The sequence below is a fragment of the Heterodontus francisci genome, chromosome 1 (genome assembly GCF_036365525.1).
Source record: "Heterodontus francisci isolate sHetFra1 chromosome 1, sHetFra1.hap1, whole genome shotgun sequence".
NCBI lineage: Eukaryota > Metazoa > Chordata > Chondrichthyes > Heterodontiformes > Heterodontidae > Heterodontus > Heterodontus francisci.
In genome coordinates this window covers 72,840,544-72,854,904 of record NC_090371.1, presented here as the reverse complement: position 1 = coordinate 72,854,904, position 14,361 = coordinate 72,840,544, and the positions used below count along the sequence as shown (strand labels likewise).

The 14,361-nt window shown below is 44.2% G+C and overlaps 2 protein-coding genes across 7 annotated transcripts in view; one reads left to right on the top strand and one right to left on the bottom strand.

Moving 5' to 3' along the window:
• Nucleotides 1-932, bottom strand: part of tpgs2 (tubulin polyglutamylase complex subunit 2) — a 58,669-nt gene extending 57,737 nt beyond the window's left edge. For both annotated transcript variants that reach the window (XM_068031602.1, XM_068031609.1), the window contains exon 1: nt 734-932. In XM_068031602.1, the coding sequence (XP_067887703.1) occupies nt 734-806 (73 nt within the window). In that variant the 5' untranslated portion in view covers nt 807-932. The remainder of the gene's footprint in view (nt 1-733) is intronic.
• A 207-nt stretch (nt 933-1,139) lies between these two features.
• Nucleotides 1,140-14,361, top strand: part of kiaa1328 (KIAA1328 ortholog) — a 356,647-nt gene continuing 343,425 nt past the window's right edge. For 3 of the 5 annotated variants that reach the window (XM_068031587.1, XM_068031551.1, XM_068031579.1), the window contains exon 1: nt 1,140-1,273. In XM_068031587.1, the coding sequence (XP_067887688.1) occupies nt 1,225-1,273 (49 nt within the window). In that variant the 5' untranslated portion in view covers nt 1,140-1,224. The remainder of the gene's footprint in view (nt 1,274-14,361) is intronic. The other 2 variants (XM_068031569.1, XM_068031559.1) reach the window with 2 other exon arrangements.

Sequence of the window (14,361 nt, the reverse complement as noted above, 5' to 3'; positions counted from 1 at the left end):
AGACCATGCCGCCATGGGCAGCCATAATGAGGAGCAAGGAGTTCCTGACAGCATCACTGTAGTCGTAGTCATAGAGTTATACAGCACAGAAACAGGCCCTTCAGCCCATCGTGTCGGTGCCAGCCATCAAGCACCTATCTATTCGCTGAGGGTAACGGAGGCCATCACCTGTCCCTTCACAAGCCTCTCCATCACATCAAGGTGGCAAATTTGGAGGGTGTTTTTTTTAAAAAAAAACTTCTTTTCAAGTGCTTAAAGGCCTGCTGTGCAGAACAGGATTTTCTGTTTTTAATGGAGTGATTTATAAAGGGTTCAGTTACACAAACACATACAGATATCGGTTTGGAGTTATAACTTGATCAAAACTATTGCAAGAAAATTTGGATATGTTAATTACCAACATTTCTGACAAGCCCCGTGGAAGAGTAAGCAAACGAATTGCCGGTTTAAAGTTTTTTTGTCTCGAAATGTATATTATTTTCAACTAAATCAAACTACATTGAGATACATTGAAAGAATCGGGTAAAATCTTAGTAACATTTCAATAAAACCACAAGCTATCACCATGAACTTCACTACTAACCTTTCCCCCGTTCGGACACAGCCCAATTTTCCTCAAGACAACTTTATAAATAACTATTACCATGTTAGCTGAACTCATTCCCGCCGCACACACAGGGAAGCCCGCTTCACCTGCTAATTTCCATGGTAACTATAACTGCCCTCCACTCACCTAGTATCCTGGTTACACCTAAAGTCAGCCGGTCTACCAAGTCCTTCATATTCGCCGTTTTACAATCTTCCATCCTAGTCCAGGCCTTTTTTCGACAACCCAAACAAACCTAGTTCACTGTGTATACACATAAACAAATTTTAAAAAAAATCTCCCCCAAAAAGAGCGACCTTTCCCGTCTCCCTGTCGTCGACTCTCACACACGACACAGAGAATGCGCCAAACGCAAAGCTCTCTGGGTGTTGTAGTTTTCCCCCGGCTCTCGCTCACTGGACGTGATCAAGAGGGGGCGGGGCGGAGGAGGGAGTGGAAGAGGCAGGGGCGTGGCGTAGGGGCAGCGGGTGGGGCGGAGCGGGCAGGAGGCGAGGAGAAAGGCGGGGCGAAGCGGACAGGGGGCGGAGAGAAGGCGGCGGGGGTCCGGTGAAACTCACCTGACGTCACCGAGTATACAGAGTGGACCGAGTGCACGATGGGAGTGGCGGTTGTTTAAGATGGCGAAGGATGGGAATTTGGTGAGTGAAGTTTTCTGGAGTAAAGATCGTATCCTTTTGAGTTTTTGTTTAAAGCAAGGCTTATTTTAGTGGTGGCTGGCAGTTAGTGCTTGTAAAACAGACTTGTGAATACTGCATCGAGTTTTGAAATTTAGTCCTCATGGATGACACCTGACAATTAGTGTCTTACTCATCTGATCATTCGTGCCTTTGATTGAAAAATAATGGAAACCTCAGTCACCCCCCCCCCCCCCCCCCCCCACCATTGTTTCTCGATTTGTAATATTATTTTAAACTTGCTAAACAAAATTGTTGTAGATACACTTTTACGCATTAGATTTATAGAAATAAGAACAAAGTGCTGGCAATACTCAGCAGGTCTTGTAGCATCTGTGGCAAGAGAAGCAGAGTTAACATTTCAGGTCAGTGACCTTTCATCAGAACTGGCAAAGAAAATCAAATGAAGGGTGGGGTGTTTGGTGGGGAAGGTGTGTGATAGGTGGGGAATGTGTATGATAGGGCAGAGAGCAGGAGAGCTTCAATAACAAAGCTGTCATGGGATAAAGGCAAAAAGCGTGTTAATGCTTGTGGTGAAAGACCAAGCATTAGTCCAGACAGAGTGTTAATGGCAAAATAATGAGCAACACTGTCCACATGAAAAACAGGCATGTGGTTAAAAAATATAATAAAAAAAATAGAAAAATAGAAAAAAAGGCCAGTCATGCTCTGAAATTGTTGAATGCAAGGTTGAGTCCGCAAGGCTGTAGAGTATCTAATCGAAAGATCAGGTGCTGCTCCTTGAGCTTGCATTGATGTTCACTGGAACACTGCAGCAGGCCAATGATAGAAATGTGGGCATGAGGGGGGTGGCGGGTGTTGAAATGGCAAGCAACCGGAAGCTTGGGGTCATGCTTTTGGACTGAGCGGAGGTGTTCCGCAAAGCGGTTACCCAGTTTGCGTTTGTTCTTCCCATGTAGAGGTGATCAGTGAATGCAGTATTCTAAATTGATGGAAGTACAAGTAAATCGTTGGTTCACCTGGAAGGAGTGTTTGGGGCCTTGGATGGTGAGGAAAGAGGAGGTAAAAGGGCAGGTATTACACTTCCTGCGATTGCATGGGAAGGTTCCGAGGAAGGGACGAGATGTTGTGGGTGATGGAGGAGTGGACCAGGATGTCGTGGAGGGAATGATCCCTTTGGAATGCTGACAGGGGAAGGGAAGATGTGTTTGGTGGTGGCATCATGCTGGAGGTGGTGTAAATGGCGGACGATGAAGGATGTGGAGGCTGGTGGGCTGGAAAGTGAAGACAAGGGGAACCCTGTCATGGTTCTGCAAGCGAGGAGAACGGGTGAGGGCAGAAGTACGGGAAATAGGTCAGACATGGTTGAGGGCCCTGTCAACCACAGTGGGGCCGGTGGGGTGGGGAGAATCCTCGGTTGAGGAAAAAGGAAGACATATCAGAAGTGCTGTTATTGAAGGTTGCAACGTCAGAACAGATGTGTTGGAGTTGGAGAAACTGGGAGAATGGAATGGAGTCCTTACAGGAGGCAGGGTGTGAGTCGAGGTGCAGTGTAGATTTACTTTGAAAACACTACATAGAAATGTTGTATAGTTACCTTCTTGCTGTATGTGAGAAATTTAAAATGCTGAGTTTCAAAAAGAAAACTTGCAAAAAAGGAGTTGTAACATTAACCCCCAAAAGTTTTAATAACGCATTAGTATAACAATACAGTGACATGACTAAGATGGAGCATTAGTGTACTGGTGTCCAGTGTACCTAGTTTTTATTTATTCATTTCATGGGATGTGGGTGTTGCTAGCAAGGCCCAGCATTTGTTGTCCACCCCTAATTGCCATTGAGAGGGGGTGGTGGTGGTGGTGGCGAGCTACCTTCTTGAATTGCTGCAGTCCATCTGGTGCGGGTGCACCAACAGTGCTGTTCATGAGGGTGTTCGAGGATTTTGACCCAGCGACAGTGAAGGAAAAGCAATATATTTCCAAGTCCGGATGGTGTGTGGCTTGGAGGGGAACTTGCAGAAGGTGGTGTTCCCACGTGTCTGCTGCCCTTGTCCTTCTAGATGGAAGAGGTCATGGATTTGGAGGGTGCTGTCGAAGGAGGTGTGGCGAGTTGCCGCGGTGCATCTTGTATGTGATGCACACTGTTGCCACAGTGCATCGTTGGCGGAGGGAGTGAATGTTTCAGGTGGTGGATGGGGTGCCGATCAAGCGGGCTGCTTTGTCCTGGATGTCAAACTTCCTGAGTGTTGTTGGAGCCACACTCATTCAGGCAAGTGGGGAGTATTCCATCACACTCCTGACTTGTGCCTTGTTGATGGTGGACAGGCTTTTGGGAGTCAGGAGGTGGGTTACTCACTGTAGAATTTCCAGCCTCTGACCTGTTCTTGTAGCCTCAGTATTTATGTGGCTGGTCCAGTTCAGTTTCTGGTTAGTGGTAACCCCTAGGTTGTTTATAGTGGAGGATTCAGTGATGGTAATGCTGTTGAATGTCAAAGGGAATTGGTTAGATTCTCTCTTGTTGGAGATGGTCTTTGTCTGGCACTTGTGTGACGTGAATGTTGTTTGGCACTTATCAGCCCCAGGTCTTGCTGCATATAGACACGGACTGTTTCAGTATCTGAGGAGTTGTGAATGGTACTGAATATCGTATAATCATCAGTGAACATCCCTACTGATCTTATGATGGTGGGAAGGTCATTGATGATGTAGCTGAAGATGGTTGGGCCTGTGACATTACTCTGAGAAACTCCTGCAGCAATGTTCTGGGGCTGAGATGATTGACTTCCAACAACCACAACCATCTTCCTTTGTGCTAGATATGACTCTAACTAGTTGAAAATTTTCCCCCTGGTTCCCATTGACTTCAATTTTGCTAGGGCTCCTTGATGCCACACTTGGTCAAATGCTGTCTTGCTATCAAGGGCAGTCACTCTCACCTCACTGCTTGAGTTCAGCTCTTTTGTCCATGTTTGGACAAAGGCTGTAATGAGGTCAGGAGCTGAGTGGCCCTGGTGGAACCCAAACTGAGCATCAGTGAGCAGGTTTTTGCTGTTTAAGTGATGCTTGATAGCACTGTCGACGTGACCTTCCATCACTTTGATGATCGAGAGTAGACTGATGGAGTAGTAATTGGCCGGTGCTGGGGGACCTGTGTTTTATTCAATACAGTCAGAGTTGTCCTGTGGTTATAGATTTCTGATTGTATTAGAGATTGTTATTCCCATCCCAAACAATCAAAAGATTGATTCACCTCTGCCTCTGATGCAATAAAACATGAATTACATATGCAAGTTTTAGTAAATTCTGGGGTCTCTTTCATGAGCTCTGAACATCCCAATTAAATAATTATGAGCTGTAGTTATTATGTAGGCCAATATAAATGAGACCCATGTTGTGGTTATATTTATAAAGGAAAATGAGCTGGAAATTGAAAATTATAGAAGTTATAGTTTGAAGTTAGTTATAGGGAAATTACTGGAAGGAATGAATAGAGATGCCTGCTAGCTGTGTGTCTTAATTTCTTTAAAAAAAAAGCCTTCATATGAAGGGCTGTACAGATGGATAATGAGTAAAAATGTGTCCCGTACAGTCCTTTTGGAATCTGTGTTGAGACTTTTGTTCACTATATTAATGATTTGGATGACAGTGTTGGTAGTATGATGCTTAAGTTTTTTTTGATGACACTAAGATTTGTGTAGGAGTTAGGACTTCACACAAAATAAGTAAACTTGCAGCCTGATTGGATATTTGGGTGAGTGGCTCCTGGTGTGGCAAATATCCATCATTGTAGTTCAGTGTACAGTAAGTCCTGACGTATATACCATGCAGGGTTGCCCTTTGAAGGCTGATGAGCAAGACATTGGGGGTTGTGGGTCGTGACCAGTGCTGCAAAGCTGTAAAGAAAGATGTCATGATGTATAGTTAGGACAGTTAAATAAATCCAGAACTAGAAACACAATACTTGCCTTGTATAAGACCTTGCTATGGCTGCATCTAGAATTCTATGACTAGTTTGGTCCCGTTACAGGATCGTGCATAGCAATGCCCTGAGATTATCCAGAGGACAGCCAGTTGACAACAAGTCTATCAGGGCAGCTCACAGAACTGAGGTTTTTTCATTGGAGCAATGTCGACTTTTAGGAGATATGATTGAGGTCTTCAAAATGATGAAGGGAATAGATTCTGTTCAAGTGGCCAAGTTATTTGAGCTGAATGTGGGGGGTGGATATGAATACAAAATAAGAAAACAGCTTAGATGCCTGGCAGAAATACTTTTTGTAAGGAGTCATCAACTTTTGAAATCCATTGGCAGAATGTGCTGAGTATATGTACTGAAAGTGACTCGTGGTGTCTTGCAAGGATCTGTGCTGGGGTCTCAACTATTCACTATATTAATAACTTAAATAACCAGTTAGAGAACCATGTATCCAAGTTGGCAGATAACACAAAGATTAATGGCATAGTAAATAGTGCTCAGGGGAACATAAAATTATAGAGAGATGTTGATGAATTAAGTGAGTGTGCAAAACTGTGGCAGGTGGATTTCAACGTTGGTAGGTGTGAGGCCATCCATTTTGGGACCAGAAAAGGATAAATGGTGAAAAGCTAGGAACAGTGGAGGTCCAAAGAGATTTAAGGGTCCATGTATCATCACTAAAATGTAGTCGTAGGCTACAAAAAATAAACAAAAAGGCAAATAAAATGATAGCCTTTACATCTAGAGGTATTGAATGTAAAAAGGAGGAAGTTTTGCTACAGCTTTGCAGAGCTCTGGTTAGACTGCATCCAGAGTAGTGTGTACAGTTCTGGGCACCATAGAAAAGATATATTGGCCGTGGAAGGAGTGCATCGCAGATTCACCAGAATGTTACCACGGCTCCAAGGGTTATATTATGAGGAGAGATGTGCACCAGGATGAAACATTAGAAAGGAGAAACCAAGTGTGCAGGGGAATAGGAGAGAAAAATCAAGAATAGTTAAGCAATAGGAGGGATAAAACAAGGAGAAAATGTGATGTAGTCTGAGATGGGTTTGGAGTGCATATGTGTAAATGTACATAGCATGGTAAGTAAGGTTGGTTAGCTGCAGGCTGAAGTCACTACAGGGAACTATGATATAGTGGCAATAACAGACCTGGTTCAAAGGAAGAGAGGACTGGGAACTTAATGGGCTAAAAATTTGTTTGAGGCATTTCTGGGGTGGAGGGATGTGATTCGCGACCTGCCCACAAGGTTCCATTGGAGGTGGGCAACATGCAAACTTCGTATTCCCGCCTTATTTACCTGAGAGTAGCATGGGGCCGAGGGGGTTCTTGGTTACTGGCATCCTGTTTGCTCTGCTAGCTGCTTTTAAGCTCAGCAGGGGACCAAACAGTGTTCTGGTGAGATCACGTGGTGCTACTGAATAACATTGCCGGAATTTAAAAGATAGAAAATGGAACAGAGGGCGGAGAGAGGGTTCCAGGGTGATTGACGCGGCTGTGGAGGTATTTCTGGTGGAGGTGGGCAGGAGGAGAGATGCCATGGTTCCATGGGGGGGGGGGGGGGGGCAGGAGACTACTGTCAGAAGGCATTGGGAGCAGTTGGCTAGGGAGCTCTGGACTCGCAGACTTGGCAACAATGCTGGAAGTCTAATGACCTTGAATAATAAAAACAGAAAATGCTGGAAATACTCAGCAGGTCTGACAGCATCTGTGGAGAGAGAAGCAGAGTTAATGTTTCGGGTCTGTGACCTTTTCATCAGAACTGTAATCTAATGACCTTGCATGGGTGGTCGAATCAGTGAATGCATCCTCGTGTGACATCTACCCATCATACCACCAATCTTTCATGCTTCTCAATGCACCAGACCCCAATCACTCACGCAGCAACACTCTCTGGCACTCAGCACTGCCGCTTAACAACCAAATACTCCATTTCATCCTCACACATTTACTGATACTGCCAGCCTCTCACCCACTTCTTGCTGCCTCCACTTATCTCCTGCTATGTCAATGACAATATCTATTTAGTTAGAATTAAGAAATACCAGGAACTGTTACGTGACTGGGTGTATACTATAGGCCACTAAATAGCAGGAATGAAAAGAGGAGCCAATTTGCAGGAAAATTGCAGCAAGTTGCAAGAACCAAAGAGTAGTGATGTTGGGAAATTTACATTATCCTGTTATAGACTGGGATAATTGTGTAAAGGGAAAAGAAAGAGGAGGAATTCCTAAAATGTGCACAAGAGACTTCCTCAATCAGATTGTTTCTGGCCCAGTGAGGAAAGAAGCAGTGCTGGATCCAGTTCTGTGGCATGTTTCAGTGGGAGAGCATTTGAGAACAGTAATCATAATATAAGGTTTAGAACGGTTAATGGAACACAAGACACAGGAACTAGAGTAGACCATTTTGCTCTTTGAGCCTGCTGTGCCATTCAGTGAAATCATGACTGATCTAGCTCTACTCCACCTTTCCGCACTAGCCCCATATTCCTTAATCACCTTAGTGGAATGAAAAGGATAGGAGTAATCAAGCAGGAAATACTTGAGGATAATACTGGAGGAGGGCTAACTTCATTGAGTTGAAAAAGGATCTGGGGCAGATGGATTACAATCAAAAGATTGGTAGGCAAAACAGTAATTGAACAATGGGAAGCCTTCAAAGAGGAGATGGTTAAAGTACAGAGTAGGTACTTTCGTATTGCAGGGAAAGATAAAACATCCAAAACTAGAGTTCCCTAGATGACTAAAGATACAAATGTTAAAATTAGATAGTAACAGGAGACAATTGGCAAATGCAAGGCTTAAAATACAGTAGAGAACCAAACTGAATATAAAAAGTATGGAGAAGATGTAAAAAAGGGAAAAGAGGGGCAAAGAGAGAGTATGAGAATAGATTAGCAGCTAACGTAAAAGGAACCCAAAAAACTATTATAAACACATAAATGGTAAAAGCGTAGTCAAAAGAAGAGTGGGCTGGATTAGGGACCAAAAAGATGGATTGGAATCAAAAGTGGTTGGCATAAATAGTAATTGAACAATAGGAGGCTTTCAAAAAAGAGATGGTTTGGGTGCAATGTAGGCACATTCCCATCAGAGGGAAAGGAAAGGCATCCAAAGCTAAAGTTCCCTGGATGACTAAAGATAAAGAGGTTGAAATGAGATAGAAAAAAGGCAGCTTATGACAAATGTTAGGTTCATAAAGTGGACAACGAGGCTGAAAGCAAAAAATAGAGAGCTAAAATGGGAATAAGAGGGGCAAAGAGAGAGTATAAGAATAGATTAGTTGCTAACATAAAAGGAGCCCAAAGGTTTTTCAAAAGCATATAAATAGTAAAAGGGTGGGGCCGATTAGGCACCAAAATGATCATCTTGTGGAGACAGGGCGCGGCTGAGATACTAAATGAGTACTTTGCATCTGTCTACAGAAGAGGATGCTTCCAATGCAGTTGTAAAGGAGGAGGCAGTAGCAATATTGTAGGATAAAAATAGATAAAGAGGAGATAATTAGAAAGTTGGCAGTCCTCAGTAGAAAAGGCACTCAGTTCAGATGGGATACATCCTGGGTTACTGAGGGATGCAAGGATGGAAATTGTGGTGGCTGTGGCCACAAACCTCCAGTCCTGCTTGGAAATGTAGGTGGTATCAGAGGACTGAAGGAGTGCAAATATTACACCCCTGTTCAAAAAAGGGGAGAGGGGTAAGCCTGGCAATGACAGGCCAGTCAGTCTAACGTCAGTGGTAGGGAAACTTAGAGACAATAATCCAGGACAAAATTAATTGGCATTCAGAAAAGTATGGACTAATAAATGAAAGCCAGCATGGATTTGTTGAAGGCAAATCATGTTTGACTAACTTGATTGTGTCATTTGATGAAGTAATGGAAAGGACTGATGGTATTGTGGTTGATATGCATATGGACTTTTTAAAAGGTATTTGACAAGTATCAAATAATAGGCTTTAATTTTGCTAACAAGATAATGAGATTAAAGGGACAGTGGCAACATGGATATAAAATTTGGCTAAGGGGCAGAAAGTAGAGTGTAGTAGTGAACGTTTTTCAGATTGGAGGGAATTGTGTTGTGGTGTTCTCCAGGAGTTGGTATTAGGACCACTGCTCTTCTTGATATATAATATATATTAATGACCTCGACTTGGGTTTATGGGGCATAATTTCAAAATATGCTGCTGACATGAAACTCAAATATAGTTTAATAACAGACTTCAGGAGGACATAGACAGAATGGTGAAATGGGCAGACATGTGGCACATGAAATGTGACACAGAGAAATGGGAAGTGATACAGTTTGGTAGGAAGAATGAGAGGCAATATGACTAAATGGGACAATTTTAAATGAGGTGCGGGAACAGAGACAGCAGGAATGGGGGTGGGAGGTGTATGTACACAAATCTTTGAGGGTGCCAGGATAAGTTGAGCAGGCTGTTTAGAAAAAGAAAGCCTATGGAAACCTTAGCTTTATTAATGGAGGAATAGAGTATAAAAACAAGGAAGTTATGCTAAACCTTTATAAAACATTGGTTAGGCCCCAGCTGAGTATTGTGTTAAATTTTGGGCAACACACTTTTGAAAGGATGTCAGGGCCACAGAGAGGTTGCAGAAGAGTCAGTTATAATGGGACAGAAGGAGGCCATTCAGCACATCAAGTCCATGCCGGCTCTCTGTAAAGAAATTCAATCAGTCCCATTCCCTGGCTCTATCCTGTAGCCTGTAAGTTTATTTCCCTCAAATGCCTATCCAATTTCCTTTTGAAATCATTCATCGTCTCTGCTTCCATCACCCTCGTAGGCAGAGTGTTCCAGGTCATTACCGCTTGCTGTGTAAAACAAAAAAGTTCTTCCTCACATCTCCCTTGCATCTCTTGCCCAAAACCTTAAATATTTGAGCCCGAGTCCATGTGCCATCAGCTAAAGGGAATAGCTGTTCTTTGTTTACCCTATCCAAACCTGTCAGAATCTTGTACACCTCTCTGAAATCTCCCCTCAATTTCCTTTTCTCCAAGGAGAACAACCCAAGCTAACCTTGTAGCTAAAATCCTTCATCCCTGGAGTCATTCTGGTAAATCTCCTCTGCACCCTCTCAAGGACCCTCACATCCTTCCTGAAGCATGGTGACCAGAACTGGATGCAATACTCCAGAGCTTTATAAAGGTTCCATATAACTTCCCTGTTTTTGTACTCAACGCCTCTATTTATGAAGCACAAGCTCCCATATGCTTTACTAAGCACTCTCTCAATATGTCCTGCCACCTTCAAAGATCGATGCAGCTCAATACCCAGGTTACGCTGTCCCTGTACACTCTTTAGAACTGTAACATTTCGTCTATATTGCCTCTCCCTATCCCTTTTGCCAAAATGTATCACCTCACACTTCTCTGCATTAAATTCCATCTGCCACTTGTCTGCCCATTCTGCTAACCTATTATAGTTGATTGGTATCATCCTCACTGTCTGCCACATCTACAAGTCTGGTACCATTGGCAAATTTTGAAATTCTACTCCGTATTCCAAAATCCAAGTCATTTACGTACATGGAAAAAGGCAGTGGTCCTAGAACTGAACCTTGGTGAACACTGCTGTCTACCATCCTTCAGTCTGAAAAACAACCAGTTACCACGATCACAGATATTAATCTGACTGGCCTGTAGTTGCTGGGAATGTCCTTAAATTTTTTCTTAAATCTGGGTGTCACATTTGCCACTCTCCAATCCTCTAGCACCTCCCCTGTATCTAGGGAAGATTGAAAGATTATGGCAAGCCCTTCCACTATCTCCACTCCCAATTCCTTCAGCAATGGGATACAAGACATCCAGACCATGTGACTTATCCATTCTCTGCATAGCCAGCCTTTCCAATACACTTGTCGATCAATTTTAACCTCATTCATTATCTCTGCCATCTCTGTTTCTACGATATTTTGTCAGCATTGCCTTCCTTAGTAAACACCTATACAAAGTACTCATTAAGTATTCTAGCCTGACCCTTTGCCTTTAGGCATCTATCACCCTCTTTGATCCTAATAGGCCACACTACACCTGTTGCTACCTACTTACTATTTATTTCCTGGCAGAATATTTTTGTTTAGTTTAGAGATACAGCACTGAAACAGGCCCTTCGGCCCACCGAGTCTGTGCCGACCATCAACCACCCATTTATACTAATCCTACACTAATCCCATATTCCTACCACATTCCCACCTGTCCCTATATTTCCCTACCACCTACCTATACTAGGGACAATTTATAATGGCCAATTAACCTATCAACCTGCAAGTCTTTGGCATGTGGGAGGAAACCGGAGCACCCGGAGGAAACCCACGCAGACACAGGGAGAACTTGCAAACTCCACACAGGGAGTACCCAGAATTGAACCCGGGTCGCTTGGAGCTGTGAGGCTGCAGTGCTAACCACTGCGCCACTGTGCCGCCCTTTTATATCAACTGCCATTCTATTCTCATTCTCTCTTTGCCATATTTTCCTGTTCACTTCCACTCTCCACTTATTGTATTTGGCCTGGTTCTCGCTTGAAGAATTCATGCATTATACACCATCTTTTCTGTTTTTTATCATATTCTGCATCTCCCTTGTCATCCAAGGAGCCCTGGCTTTGGTTCCCTTACCTTTTGCCCTTGTTGGAATATACCTGAAACATCTCCTTAAAGATGACCCATTGATCTGTTATGGTTTTTCCTGTCAGTCCTTGGTTCCATTTTAGCCTGGCTAGATCTCCTGTCATCCTATTGAGGTTAGCCCTCTTCCAATTTTGAAGTTCTGCTCTAGATATGAACAAGAAGCAGGGGTAGGCCACTCGGCCCCACAAGCCTGCTCCGCCATTCAACAAGATCATGGCTGATCTTTTTGTAACCTCATCTCCGCATTCCTGCCTATCTCTGGTAACCTTTTACCCCCTTGCTTATCAAGAATCTATCTACCTCTGCCTTAAAAAATAATCAAAGGCTCTGCTTCCACTGTCTTTTGAGGAAGAGAGTTGACTTGCCTTTCAGGAGAGCAGCGGACAGGAGCAGACCTGCAGGAGGAACACGGAGCGGGGAGCAGTTAAATAAAGCCGGAGGATAGCGGCCTGCAGAACAGGAGTCCAGGCGTGCCTGAGTTTGAAAAAACAAGTTAACAGTGACATTACAGGAAAGCTTGAAGGTGATTGGTTGGTGAGTAACTGCTGTTAGGGAGTATCTGGAAATAGCTGGGTTAGTACACTATTGTTAGGGAGCATCTCAACAACTGGCAGACTAAACACGAGTAAAAAAATTAAGTTTTAATAAAGAACTGGTGAGCTTTTCTTTGAGTAGGTTTTATTTTAACTAAGTGAGGTGAGAGTGACTGCCCTTGACATCAAGGCAGCATTTGACCGAGTGTGGCATCAAGGAGCCCTAGCAAAACTGAGGTCAATGGGGATCAGGGGGAAAACCCTCCGCTGGCTGGAGTCATACCGAGCGCAAAGGAAGATGGCTGTGGTTGTTGGAGGTCAATCATCTCAGCTCCAGGACATCACTGCAGGAGTTCCTCAGGGTAGTGTCCTAGGCCCAACCATCTTCAGCTGCTTCATCAATGACCTTCCTTCAATCGTAAAGTCAGAAGTGGGGATGTTCGCTGATGATTGCACAATGTTCACCATTCGTGACTCCTCAGGTACTGAAGCAGTCCGTGTAGAAATGCAGCAAGACCTGGACAATATCCAGGCTTGGGCTGATAAGCGCCACAGAAGTGCCAGGCAATGACCATCTCCAACAAGAGAGAATCGAACCATCTCCCCTTGACATTCAACGGCATTACCATCGCTGAATCCCCCACTATCAACATCCAAGGGGCTACCATTGACTAGAAACTGAACTGGAGTAGCCGTATAAATACCGTGGCGACAAGAGCAGGTCAGAGGCTAGGAATCCTGCGGCGAGTAACTCACGTCCTGACTCCCCAAAGCCTGTCCACCATCTGTCCACTATCTACCCTAGATATTACCTACCCTATACCGATGCCTGCCTTCATCGGTCGGGGCACAGAGTATAAAAATTGGCAAGTCATGCTGCAGCTGTACAGAACTTTAGTTAGGCCACACTTCGAATATTGCGTGCAATTCTGGTCGCCACACTACCAGAAGGACGTGGAGGCTTTGGAGAGGGTACAGAAGAGGTTTATCAGGATGTTGCCTGGTCTGGAGGGCATTAGCTATGAGGAGAGGTTGGATAAACTCGGATTGTTTTCACTGGAACGACGGAGGTGGAGGGGTGACGTGATAGAGGTTTACAAAGTTATGAGCGGCATGGACAGAGTGGATAGTCAGAAGCTTTTTCCCGGGGTGGAAGAGTCAGTTACTAGTGGACATAGGTTTAAGGTGAGAGGGGCAAAGTTTAGAGGGGATGTGCGAGGCAAGTTCTTTACACAGCGGGTGGTGAGTGCCTGGAACTTGCTGCCAGGGGAGGTGGTGGAAGCAGGTACGATAGCGACGTTTAAGAGGCATCTTGACAAATACATGAATAGGAAGGGAATAGAGGGATACAGTCCCCGGAAGTGCAGAAGGTTTTACTTTAGGCAGGCATCAAGATCGGCGCAGACTTGGAGGGCTGAATGGCCTGTTCCTGTGCTGTACTGTTCTTTGTTCTTATGGACTGCAGCGGTTCAAGAAGGCAGCTCACCACCACCTTCTCAAGGGCAATTAGGGATGGGCAATAAATGTTGGCCTGGCCAGCGACGTCCCCATCCCATGAATGAATTTTAAAAAACTACTGATTATTAGCATTTATCAGTATTCGTAAGATTTTATTAATTCTAAGGTGTTGTGGTATTTGTAAGGTTCCTTTTTTTTTAGCAGTAGCAAAGGGTCATCTAATAAATAAAGGAATGGCAGGGATGTTTCAACCTTGAGAGTGGACCTCCTATGCTATGTGGGAGTTCCGGGATGCTTCCCGTATCCTGGAGAACCATTTGTGCGGGAAGTGTTATCAATTGCAGCAGCTTGAACTCCGGGTTTCGGAACTTGAGCGGCAGCTGGCGACTCTGCGGTACATTCGTGAGGATGAGAGCTATGTGGATAACATGTTTATAGATGTGATCACCCCACATCTTAAGAGTATGCAGGGGGAGAGGGAATGGATGACTGCCTGGCA